This window comes from Salvelinus fontinalis, chromosome 23, assembly GCF_029448725.1.
Source record: "Salvelinus fontinalis isolate EN_2023a chromosome 23, ASM2944872v1, whole genome shotgun sequence".
Lineage (NCBI taxonomy): Eukaryota > Metazoa > Chordata > Actinopteri > Salmoniformes > Salmonidae > Salvelinus > Salvelinus fontinalis.
This window is the reverse complement of record NC_074687.1, coordinates 10536026-10549175: the sequence shown is the minus strand read 5'-3', so window position 1 is coordinate 10549175 and position 13150 is coordinate 10536026. Positions and strand designations below refer to the sequence as shown.

Below are 13150 nucleotides of genomic sequence, written 5' to 3'. Positions count from 1 at the left end.
TAAGTCCACGCTGCAGTTACATTTCACAATTCCACAGGTAAAAGAGTGAGTTTATCTTCTGTCTACTGTATAAACACATTTCTCCTGTTCCAAACAAAGTGACAGCTGGCCCTCAACCCCTTTCAGCTGATGCCAAACAAAGACCACACAGGCACGCACACACACACACACACACACACGCACGCACGCACGCACGCACGCACGCACGCACGCACGCACGCACGCACGCACACACACACACACACACACACACACACACACAACACTGGATGAATCAGACGAACAAAATGATAAACGACAGATACGTCTAGTCTGACTACAACTTGGAATCCCATTTGGACCAAAAATATGCATTTAGACTCCGCTACGGCTTAGATGTAATCCGATAGCTATGATTCAATCATTGAAGTCGGGGGCTTAAACCGCTGGCATCCCGTGTTTAATTGAATGTAGACTCACTGTGGGCCAAATCCCCCTGATCTATTGACATCCTGTTTTACATCCCTCAAACAAATAGACTGAGGATATGTCTGTCTGTCTGTCTGTCTGAGAAGGGATTGGTGGATGTTTGGTGGAGTGTGGGGTGGTGGGGGTGGTTGGGGGATGTTTGGTGGAGTGTGGGGTGGTGGGGGGATGTTTAGTTGAGTGTGGGGTGTTGGGGGTGGTTGGGGCATGTTTGGTGGAGTGTGGGGTGGTGGGGGGGATATTTGGTGGATTGTGGGGGGGGGGTTTGTTGGAGTGTGGGGTGGTGGGGTGGGGTGGTGGGGGGGGGGATATTTGGTGGATTGTGGGGGGGGGGTTTGTTGGAGTGTGGAGTGGTGGGGTGGATGTTTGGTGGAGTGTGGGGTGGGGGTTTGTTGGAGTGTGGGGTGGTGGGGTGGGGTGGTGGGGGGGGGATATTTGGTGGATTGTGGGGGGGGGGTTTGTTGGAGTGTGGAGTGGTGGGGTGGATGTTTGGTGGAGTGTGGGGTGGGGGTGGTTTGGGGGAAGTTTGGTAGATTGTGGGGGGGGGGGTTGTTGGAGTGTGGAGTGGTGGGGTGGGGGTGGTTGGGGGGGAAGTTTGGTGGAGTGTGTGTGCGTCTCTGTACCTGCGTTTGTGTGTGTGTGCTTGACAGCTGGGGGCATAATTGAAGTCTGTACAGATGAACAAGGAAGTGGCTGCCAAGAACAAAAGCATCATGGGGCGTGTCGCGCCTGGGGCCGGTCATTGGCATTAGCTCTGTGGTTACACTGAAGTCTTTCAGCCCCACTACTGTTACTGGGCCCCTCAGTCTCTCAACGACACAGCCCCTTATCACATGACTACATGAACAAGACCCACTTCTCTGTTCTCCATTAGTGCTTGTTTTTCTGTTTCCACATATGTTTGTCCTCTACCTTGACTAGGTCATAAGCTCAATGACAAATGCTGAACAATAATTTAAGTATCACATCATAGGACATTAGGCCAGGATAGGGTCATCTGTGAATTCCATGGCAAGCCAAAGATGTTGCTGTTGTTTTCTGACCTCATTCAGTTGGGACTGTGACAGTCTGGACTGTAGTTAGTTTACCCTCAAGTAGCCTCGTCATGAACTATACTTTTGTTGTGCCACACAAGTAAGAGAACCCTGCATGATTTACTCACACACACACACACAAACACACAGACACACAGACACACAGACACACAGGCAGGCAGGCAGACAGACAGACAGACAGACAGACAGACAGACAGACAGACAGACAGACAGACAGACAGACAGACAGACAGACAGACAGACAGACAGACAGACAGACAGACAGACAGACAGACAGACAGACAGACAGACAGACAGACAGACACACACACACACACACACACACACACACACACACACACACACACACACACACACACACACACACACACACACACACACACACACACACACACACAAATCAAATCAAATCAAATGTATTTATATAGCCCTTCGTACATCAGCTGATATCTCAAAGTGCTGTACAGAAACCCAGCCTAAAACCCCAAACAGCAAGCAATGCAGGTGTAGAAGCACGGTGTCTAGGAAAAACTCCCTAGAAAGGCCAAAACCTAGGAAGAAACCTAGAGAGGAACCAGAGGAACCAGGCTATGGGGGTGGCCAGTCCTCTTCTGGCTGTGCCGGGTGGAGATTATAACAGAACATGGCCATGATGTTCAAATGTTCATAGATGACCAGCATGGTCAAATAATAATAATCACAGTAGTTGTCGAGGGTGCAGCAAGTCAGCACCTCAGGATCATTCAGAGTATCTCTACCCCTCCTGCTGTCTCTAGAGAGTTGAAAACAGCAGGTCTGGGACAGGTAGCACATCTGGTGAACAGGTCAGGGTTCCATAGCAGCAGGCAGAACAGTTGAAATCTAGAGCAGCAACACGGCCAGTTGGACTGGGGACAGCAAGGAGTCATCATGCCAGGTAGTCCTGAGGCATGGTCCTAGGGCTCAGGTCCTCCGAGAGAGAGAAAGAAAGAGAGAAAGAGAGAATTACAGAGAGCATACTTAAATTCACACAGGACAACGGATAAGACAGGAGAAGTACTCCAGATATAACAAACTGACCCTAGCCCCCCGACACATAAACTACTGCAGCATAAATACTGGAGGCTGAGACAGGAGGGGTCAGGAGACACACACACACACACACACACACACACACACACACACGTCCACAAAGGGCGTTGAGTCGGCTGACAGGGGTCTAAGCCCAGGGAAAGAAAGAACATGTGACCGTTGCGATCCCAAATCACAGTATGTAGGAGAGGAGAGGTAGAGACCGAGAGGGGAAAGATGACGAGATACAGATGCAAGGAGGGAAGAGAGGTTTGAAGAGAGTAGAGAGGATGTGTGTGAGGGAGGGAGGGGAGGGAGGGAGGGGAGGGAGGAGAGAGGGAGGGAGAGAGGGAGGGAGAGAGGGAGGGAGAGAGGGAGGGAGAGAGGGAGGGAGAGAGGGAGAGAGGGAGGGAGAGAGGGAGAGAGGGAGAGAGGGAGAGAGGGAGGGAGAGAGGGAGGGAGAGAGGGAGGGAGAGAGGGAGGGAGAGAGGGAGAGAGGGAGAGAGGGGAGAGAGGGAGAGAGGGAGGGAGGGAGAGAGGAGGGAGAGAGAAGGGAGAGAGGGAGGGAGAGAGGGAGGGAGGGAGGGAGGGAGGGAGGGAGGGAGGGAGAGAGGGAGAGAGGGAGAGAGGGAGGGAGGGAGGGAGGGAGGGAGGGAGGGAGGGAGGGAAAAGGAAGAGAAAAGGAGAGTTTTGTGAAGGAGGGTGGAACAGTCCAGCGAGAAAAGGAGAGAGGGAGTCTCACTCCTCTCCAGAGATGAACCGGGAACGGTCCCTGCGAAGACGTCTGTCCTCCCTCCATGGGGCCTGGCGATGGAGTACGGGCTACCTGTTTAGGAAGGTAGGAAAGAAGGGAGGGAGGGAGGGAGGGAGGAGGGAGAGGGGAGGGGTACCTGGAAAAGGGAGCGAGGTAGGCTACAGGAATGGCCGTCAATTCCTGTTCTCTTCTCTTGTGTCTCTTTTTCGAGTTTCCTCTTTTTCCTCATGTCCTGTTCAAGGTCTTTTATTGTGCAACTTTTTCTTTCCCTTTTCAGACCAACCAGCCCCCCCCCCCTTTCTCTCTCCCTCCTTCATTCTCTCTGATGGTTAATTTGTAAGGCCTGCTTGTAAAGCCAGGCTTCCAGATGGTTTTGATCAGGGTTCCACGGAGACCCCCCACTCGTTACCCCCCCTTCTTTTATATTGCTCAATGTCCACATTTTGTCTCGAGTGTTTTGTTGTATGTTATGGGAAATAAATAATTATAGTCAATCATATTTTATTTAGGGGAGGAATTCCACTTAAATCATATCGACTTGTGTCTTTTATTAGTGATCACAACGTCATTGGTCATAAAGTATAGGCTGTACAGTCAGCTTCCCAGGCAGCAGGCAATGATTTGGACTAATTAATACTTTTTCACAATTCAACTTCCTAGTCTTACAGTGTAATGTCTCTATTAGTTATTAGTCATCAAGATGTAGGCAGTTACTGTTTGTTTTGTTTTGACATCTGTCCTACCATGATATGGCACGGGGTCCCTCTGATGTCTCTCTCTCTCCCTCTATCTATCTTTTTTCCTCTGTCTCTCTCTCTCTCTCTTGCTCCCTCCCTCTCTCCATCTCTCTCTTTCTCTCTCTCCATCTCTCTCTTTCTCTCTCTCTCTCCATCTCTCTCCCTCGCCATCGCTGTCTCTCTCCGTCACCATCTCTCTCTCACTCTCTCTGTCACCATAGCTCTCTCTATCTAAACCCACTCGGCAGGAACACAAAGTAACCAAGGTGCTGCAGACATATTACTATTTTAGTTGAACTGGATGTAATTGTAGGGCCTTTCAATCATATCCTTCGCTCTGGTGACACTCTCTCTCTCAACATACTGAGAGTGAGAACGAGAAAGATGTTGAGGGTACACTTTGTGGTGCTACATTCGGCCACGTGTACACGGGGGCACTTGTCAAAGTTAAAGGCTTTTGGGAAAAAGAGATAGGAGTTGTCAAACTAAATTGGTTTTGCAGCGTCCTAATGAGAGAGAGCGAGATAGACAGTCAGAGAGACAGACGAGAGAGAGAGAGACAGACAGAGAGAGAGAGACAGAGAGAGACATACACAGAGAGAGAGAAAAAGACAGAGAGAGACAAAGCGAGAGAGACCAGAACATCCAATCAATCAGAATAAACCAAATTACAACACAATCAAAACACAAAACAAAACTACATTACTAATTGGGAAACACAAGCACAAAGCAAAATGTAGTGCTATCTGGCCCTAAATCGACAGTACACCATGGTAAACTATTTATCCATGGTTACTGATCAAAACCTTAGAAAAACCTTGACAGAGTACAGGCTCAGTGAGCACAGCCCTGTCATTGAGAAGGGTAGACACAGGAAAACCTGGCTCCCTGTAGAGGAAAGGCTGTGCAACCACTGCACCTCAGCAGAACCCAAGACAGCAGAACCCAAGACACCTCAAGAACCCAATTTCCTGACAAAATTTCAAAAATATAAGACAATTAGAGAGTGTCATTTCCCCAAATTTGAAACCCTTATTCAAGGTTTCAGAGACCTCTCTGATGAGAATAGGATACCCGCAAATTGAATTGAATTGAGAGACACACAGAGACAGAGAGAGAAAGACAGAGAGGAAGAGACACACACACATACACAGAGAGAGAGAAAGACAGAGAGAGACACAGAGAGAGAGAGAGACAGACAGAGAGGGAGAGAGACAGAGAGATAGACACAGAGAGAGAGAGAGACAGACACAGAGAGAGAGAGACAGACACAGAGAGAGAGAGACAGACACAGAGAGAGAGAGACAGACACAGAGAGAGAGACAGAGAGAGAGACAGAGAGAGAGAGAGAGAGAGAGAGAGAGAGAGGAGAGAGAGAGAGAGGAGAGAGAGAGGAGAGAGGAGAGAGAGAGGAGAGAGATGAGAGAGAGAGAGGAGAGAGAGAGAGGAGAGAGAGAGAGAAGAGAGAGAGAGAGAGAGAGAGGAGAGAGAGAGAGAGGAGAGAGAGAGAGAGAGAGAGAGAGGAGAGAGAGAGAGAGAGAGAGAGAGACAGACAGACAGACAGACAGACAGACAGACAGACAGACAGACAGACAGACAGACAGACAGACAGACAGACAGACAGACAGACAGACAGACAGACAGACAGACAGACAGACAGACAGACAGACAGACAGACAGACAGACAGACAGAGACACAGAGACACAGAGACAGACAGACAGACAGACAGACACACAGAGACAGACAGACAGACACACAGAGACAGACAGACAGACAGACAGACACACAGAGACAGACAGACAGACACACAGAGACAGAGAGAGAGACAGACAGACACACAGAGACAGAGAGAGAGACAGACAAACACACAGAGACAGAGAGAGAGACAGACAAACACACAGAGACAGACAGACAGACAGACAGACACACAGAGACAGACAGACAGACACACAGAGACAGACAGACAGACAGACAGACACACAGAGACAGACAGACAGACACACAGAGACAGAGAGAGAGACAGACAGACACACAGAGACAGAGAGAGAGACAGACAAACACACAGAGACAGAGAGAGAGACAGACAAACACACAGAGACAGAGAGAGAGACAGACAAACACACAGAGACAGAGAGAGAGAGAGAGACAGACAAACACACAGAGACAGAGAGAGAGAGAGAGACAGACAAACACACAGAGACAGAGAGAGAGACAGAGAGAAGACGGGTAGAGGTATAGAGAAAGACAGAGAGAGAGACAGACACAGAGAGAGAGAGACAAACACACAGAGACAGACAGAGAGACAGAGAGAAGACGGGTAGAGGTATAGAGAGAGACAGAGAGAGACAGAGAGAAGACGGGTAGAGGTATAGAGAGAGACAGAGAGAGACAGAGAGAAGACGGGTAGAGGTATAGAGAAAGACAGAGAGAGACAGAGAGAAGACGGGTAGAGGTATAGAGAAAGACAGAGAGAGACAGAGAGAAGACGGGTAGAGGTATAGAGAGAGACAGAGAGAGACAGAGCGAAGACGGGTAGAGGTATAGAGAGAGACAGAGAGAGACAGAGAAGACGGGTAGAGGTATAGAGAAAGACAGAGAGAGACAGAGAGAAGACGGGTAGAGGTATAGAGAGAGACAGAGAGAAGACGGGTAGAGGTATAGAGAAAGACAGAGAGAGACAGAGAGAAGACGGGTAGAGGTATAGAGAAAGACAGAGAGAGACAGAGAGAAGACGGGTAGAGGTATAGAGAAAGACAGAGAGAGACAGAGAGAAGACGGGTAGAGGTATAGAGCAAGACAGAGAGAGACAGAGAGAAGACGGGTAGAGGTATAGAGAAAGACAGAGAGAGACAGAGAGAAGACGGGTAGAGGTATAGAGAGAGACAGATGTAAGAACTGGCGTGGTTGGCCAGACTGAAGTATTGGATGATGATAACATGTACAGGGAGCCAGGTTTTCCTGTGTCTACCCTCCTGAATGGCAAGGCTGTGCTCACTGATAGCAACAGGTCTCCCCTCCTGCGCTCATGTGACATCCCCTCAGAGAAGTGTATAAGCCTCGTTGACCTCTGACCTTTATGGGAGTAGATGGAAGGGAAGCCAAAGAGACATAATTAAAATTGTAAGCTACAATATGTTACCCACTGTACACTCCGAAGAACTTGTACCAAAGGATTGTTCTGGGTGGATACTGAATGTGTGTTGATGGTGTTGATGGGTGGATACTGAATGTGTGTTTGTGGTGTTGATGGGTGGATACTGAATGTGTGTTGATGGGTGGATACTGAATGTGTGTTGATGGGTGGATACTGAATGTGTGTTGGTGGTGGTGATGGGTGGATACTGAATGTGTGTTGATGGTGTTGATGGGTGGATACTGAATGTGTGTTGATGGGTGGATACTGAATGTGTGTTGATGGGTGGATACTGAATGTGTGTTGATGGGTGGATACTGAATGTGTGTTGATGGTGTTGATGGGTGGATACTGAATGTGTGTTGATGGGTGGATACTGAATGTGTGTTGATGGGTGGATACTGAATGTGTGTTGATGGGTGGATACTGAATGTGTGTTGATGGTGTTGATGGGTGGATACTGAATGTGTGTTGATGGGTGGATACTGAATGTGTGTTGATGGTGTTGATGGGTGGATACTGAATGTTTGTTGATGGTGTTGATGGGTGGATACTGAATGTGTGTTGATGGTGTTGATGGGTGGATACTGAATGTGTGTTGATGGTGTTGATGGGTGGATACTGAATGTGTGTTGATGGTGTTGATGGGTGGATACTGAATGTGTGGTGATGGGTGGATACTGAATGTGTGTTGATGGTGTTGATGGGTGGATACTGAATGTGTGTTTGTGGTGTTGATGGGTGGATACTGAATGTGTGTTGATGGGTGGATACTGAATGTGTGTTGGTGGTGTTGATGGGTGGATACTGAATGTGTGTTGATGGTGTTGATGGGTGGATACTGAATGTGTGTTGATGGTGTTGATGGGTGGATACTGAATGTGTGGTGGTGATGGGTGGATACTGAATGTGTGTTGATGGTGTTGATGGGTGGATACTGAATGTGTGTTTGTGGTGTTGATGGGTGGATACTGAATGTGTGTTGATGGGTGGATACTGAATGTGTGGTGTTGATGGGTGGATACTGAATGTGTGTTGATGGTGTTGATGGGTGGATACTGAATGTGTGGTGGTGATGGGTGGATACTGAATGTGTGTTGATGGGTGGATACTGAATGTGTGGTGATGGGTGGATACTGAATGTGTGTTTGTGGTGTTGATGGGTGGATACTGAATGTGTGGTGGTGATGGGTGGATACTGAATGTGTGTTTGTGGTGTTGATGGGTGGATACTGAATGTGTGTTTGTGGTGTTGATGGGTGGATACTGAATGTGTGTTTGTGGTGTTGATGGGTGGATACTGAATGTGTGGTGATGGTGGTGATGGGTGGATACTGAATGTGTGTTTGTGGTGTTGATGGGTGGATACTGAATGTGTGTTTGTGGTGTTGATGGGTATATACTGAATGTGTGTTGATGGTGTTGATGGGTGGATACTGAATGTGTGTTGATGGGTGGATACTGAATGTGTGTTGATGGGTGGATACTGAATGTGTGTTGATGGGTGGATACTGAATGTGTGTTGGTGGTGGTGATGGGTGGATACTGAATGTGTGGTGATGGGTGGATACTGAATGTGTGTTGATGGTGCTGATGGGTGGATACTGAATGTGTGTTGATGGGTGGATACTGAATGTGTGTTGATGGGTGGATACTGAATGTGTGTTGATGGTGTTGATGGGTGGATACTGAATGTGTGTTGATGGTGTTGATGGGTGGATACTGAATGTGTGTTGATGGTGTTGATGGGTGGATACTGAATGTGTGTTGATGGTGTTGATGGGTGGATACTGAGTGTGTGTTGATGGGTGGATACTGAATGTGTGTTGATGGGTGGATACTGAGTGTGTTGATGGTGTTGATGGGTGGATACTGAATGTGTGGTGATGGGTGGATACTGAATGTGTGTTGATGGTGTTGATGGGTGGATACTGAGTGTGTTGGTGGTGGTGATGGGTGGATACTGAATGTGTGTTCTGAGTGTTTATTATGATAACCGCCCATGGGTATGCCCCAAAAACAAGACAATGTGTGAGAAAGAAGAACTTTTGGTGATTTACGAGTTAAAGGGCATTTGGGGTGCTTTGGCTTTCTCACTGTCAAACCAGCATAACTGCACGTGGGGGTTTGACATCTACCTACGCAGTCTCGCTATTAAGAATGTTTGCTATAATGACTCATGTCTTCCTTGTCTGCTTACGTTTCAGGGCTCCACAAAGTCCTCCAAGAGTATGGAGTTTCCACGCAGACCATCAAGGTAAGATATTTTTATAGCATAGTGTACAGCAGGGTTGACTGTGGTTCACCATAGCCTTTACATCCTCATTGATTCATCAAGTCTTCATCAATACTTCATCTTCTTTATGTTGTGTTGTGTTCTGTTTTGTTCTGTGATGTTCTGCTGTGTTCTGTTGTGTTCTGTTGTATTGTGTTCTGTTGTATTGTGTTCTGTTGTATTGGGTTGTGTTCTTTTGTGTTGTGTTTAGTTTTTTCTGTTATTTTATGTTGTGTTTTTTATGTTATGTTCTGTTGTATTGTGTTGTGTTGTGTTCTGTTGTATTGTGTTCTGTTGTGTTGTGTTCAGTTTTTTATGTTATGTTCTGTTGTATTGTGTTGTGTTGTGTTCTGTTGTATTGTATTGTGTTGTGTTGTGTTGTGTTGTGTTTTGTTGTGTTCTGTTGGGTCCTATTCTGTTGTGTTGTGTTCTTATGTGTTCTCTCCTCTCCTCATCACTCCTCTCCTCATCTCTCATCTCCTCCTCTTTCCTCTCCTCCTTCCTAGCCAACACCAACAGGGAAACAAAAGTCCTCACACAGGGACTTTAAAATGGTTTAAGTTCCCGTCTTTCACCAATATGAAGAAACCTGAAAAGGGGTAGCAATGGAAAGATGAAAGTAGACTCACTCCCTATGGATCTCTCCGTGCAGTTCATGTTATGGCTCACTCCATCCTCCTCCTTCAATCGCTCCTACGCACAATGGGATAGCAGGCCTTGGTCCATGTTTTACTGACAGGACCTATACGCTGTTCACATTAACCCCACCAAGGACGCTTGTGTCTACTTTATTAGACCCTATTGGTACAGCTATAGATGTGCAGAACTTATTTATTTTATTTTGAGTACATTACTCTTTTTCCGTGCCAAAAAAAACATTAACTTCATAGGGAGAAGCAGTAATGTAATATAGCACTTCTGGGCACATTTGGGAGATATCCGAGACCTTTTGTTAGCTTTTTAAAGATTTGAATGTGAAGATTTGAAGATTTTTTACACAGCTCCAAATATGATGCATTCCCATTGTGAGAGGCAAGCGGCAAGCAGCTGTTGAAATTGTCCATTTGTGTGAAGGGAACAACCTCTAGCTAACCAGCAAGCCCTGTAGATAAACCTGCAATAGCCTTTCAGACATCCAGATAGGCCACTCTTTTCTGTGTCATATTCTTCCTGGCATTACATAAGCTGTCAGTTTGTGCTTTACTTGTGTAGAGATTTATTTAACCTTTATTTAACTAGGCAAGTCAGTTAAGAACACATTCTTATTTACAATGACGACCTACCGGGGAACAGTGGATTAACTGCCTTGTTCAGCGGCAGAACAACAGATTTTTTTCTTAGTCAGCTCAGGGATTCGATCTAGCAACCTTTCAGTTACTGGCCCAACGCTCTAACCACTAGGTAGTGTAGAGATGAGGTGGTGTAGAGATGAGGTGGCGTAGAGATGAGGTGGCGTAGAGAAGAGGTGGTGTAGTGTAGAGATGAGGTAGTGTAGAGATGAGGTGGTGTAGAGATGAGGTGGCATAGAGAAGAAGTGGTGTAGTGTAGAGATGAGGTAGTGTAGAGATGAGGTGGTGTAGTGTAGACATGAGGTGGCATAGAGAAGAAGGGTGTAGTGTAGAGATGAGGTAGTGTAGAGATGAGGTGGTGTAGTGTAGACATGAGGTGGCATAGTGTAGAGATGAGGGGGTGTAGAGATGAGGTGGCATAGAGAAGAAGTGGTGTAGTGTAGAGATGAGGTAGTGTAGAGATGAGGTGGTGTAGTGTAGACATGAGGTGGCATAGTGTAGAGATGAGGGGGTGTAGAGATGAGGGGGTGTAGAGATTAGGTATTGTAGAGATGAGGTGGCATAGAGAAGAAGTGGTGTAGTGTAGAGATGAGGTAGTGTAGAGAAGAGCTGGTGTAGTGTAGACATGAGGTGGCATAGTGTAGAGATGATGGATTTGTAGAGATGAGGTGGGGTATAGAAGAGGTGGTGTAGTGTAGAGATTAGGTGGCATAGTGTAGAGAAGAGGTGGCGTAGAGATGAGGTATTGTAGAGATGAGGTATTGTAGAGATGAGGTGGTGTAGAGATGAGGTAGTGTAGAGATGAGGTGCCATATAGAAGAGGTGGTGTAGTGTAGAGATGAGGTGGCGTATAGAAGAGGTGGTGTAGTGTAGAGAAGAGGTGGTGTAGAAAAGAGGTTGCATGGAGATGAGGTATTGGGGAGATGAGGTGGCGTAGTGTAGAGAAGAGGTGGTGTAGAAAAGAGTTGGCATAGAGATGAGGTAGTGTAGAGATGAGGTGGCGTAGTGTAGAGATGAGGTGGCGTAGTGTAGAGAAGAGGTGGTGTAGTGTAGAGAAGAGGTGGTGTAGAGAAGTGTTGGTGTAGAGATGAGGTAGTGTAGAGATGAGGTAGTGTAGAGATGAGGTAGTGTAGAGAAGAGGTGGTGTAGTGTAGAGAAGAGGTGGTGTAGTGTAGAGAAGAGGTGGTGTAGAGAAGCGTTGGTGTAGAGATGAGGTAGTGTAGAGAAGAGGTGGTGTAGTGTAGAGAAGAGGTGGTGTAGAGAAGTGTTGGTGTAGAGATGAGGTAGTGTAGAGAAGAGGTGGTGTAGTGTAGAGAAGATGTGGTGTAGTGTAGAGAAGAGGTCGTGTAGAGATGAGGTAGTGTAGAGATGAGGTGGCGTAGTGTAGAGAATAGGTGGTGTAGTGTAGAGATGAGGTCGTGTAGAGATGAGGTGGTGTAGTGTAGAGATGAGATGGCGTAGATATGAAGTCGTGTAGCGATAAGGTGGTGTAGAGATGAGGTGGTGTAGAGATGAGGTCGTGTAGAGATGAGGTGGTGTAGTGTAGAGATGAGATGGCGTAGATATGAAGTCGTGTAGCGATATGGTGGTGTAGAGATGAGGTGGTGTAGAGATGAGGTCGTGTAGAGATGAGGTGGTGTAGTGTAGAGATGAGATGGCGTAGATATGAAGTCGTGTAGCGATAAGGTGGTGTAGAGATGAGGTGGTGTAGAGATGAGTTGGTGTAGTGTAGAGATGAGACGGCGTAGATATGAAGTCGTGTAGCGATAAGGTGGTGTAGAGATGAGGTGGTGTAGAGATGAGTTGGTGTAGTGATGAGGTATTATACTACAAGACAAATATACAACAGCAGTGAAGTTATTAATATTGACACAGCTGTATAAAGTTTTGAGGGCTTTCCCGCACAAAACCAAGGATACAGTTCAAACCAATCATGTGCTCCATCTGGCTGGTCACGTATCTTACACATTACCCTCAACGAAACACACACACCGTAATGGAACATTATCACACATATTCACATATATTCTCCTCATTGCATGTTCAATGGGACTTGTATCATGCATTGGTTATCAGTGATAGAGGGGATATATTTCACCGGCTGTGTTTGTTTAAATGCGTGAAGGTGATCGGTGCAGCTTCGTAATTGAGCGTGGAGAGATATGGGCTGCTATAGTGATAGAAGTCTGTAGTTCTGGCCCGTTGCTCCGTGGCAGCGCTGATGAGAAGCAGATTGGTGCCCAGTGCATGCTGGTGTCTGGAGGGAAAGGGGGGATACCCAGTCAGTTGTACAACTGAATACATTCAACTGAAATGTGTCTTCCGTATTTAACCCCACCCCTCTGAATCAGGAGAACCAAACCTCTGTTCTATCAGTATACCCTCTACAAG

General features: G+C 46.9%; 1 protein-coding gene across 5 annotated transcripts in view; it reads left to right on the top strand.

The window, feature by feature from the left end:
- LOC129820836 (tensin-1-like) overlaps positions 1-13150 on the top strand; it is a 310756-nt gene that overhangs the window by 215711 nt on the left and 81895 nt on the right. For all 5 annotated transcript variants that reach the window (XM_055877855.1, XM_055877852.1, XM_055877854.1 and 2 more), the window contains one exon: positions 9403-9452. In XM_055877855.1, coding sequence (XP_055733830.1) covers positions 9403-9452 — 50 coding nt within the window. The remainder of the gene's footprint in view (positions 1-9402; positions 9453-13150) is intronic.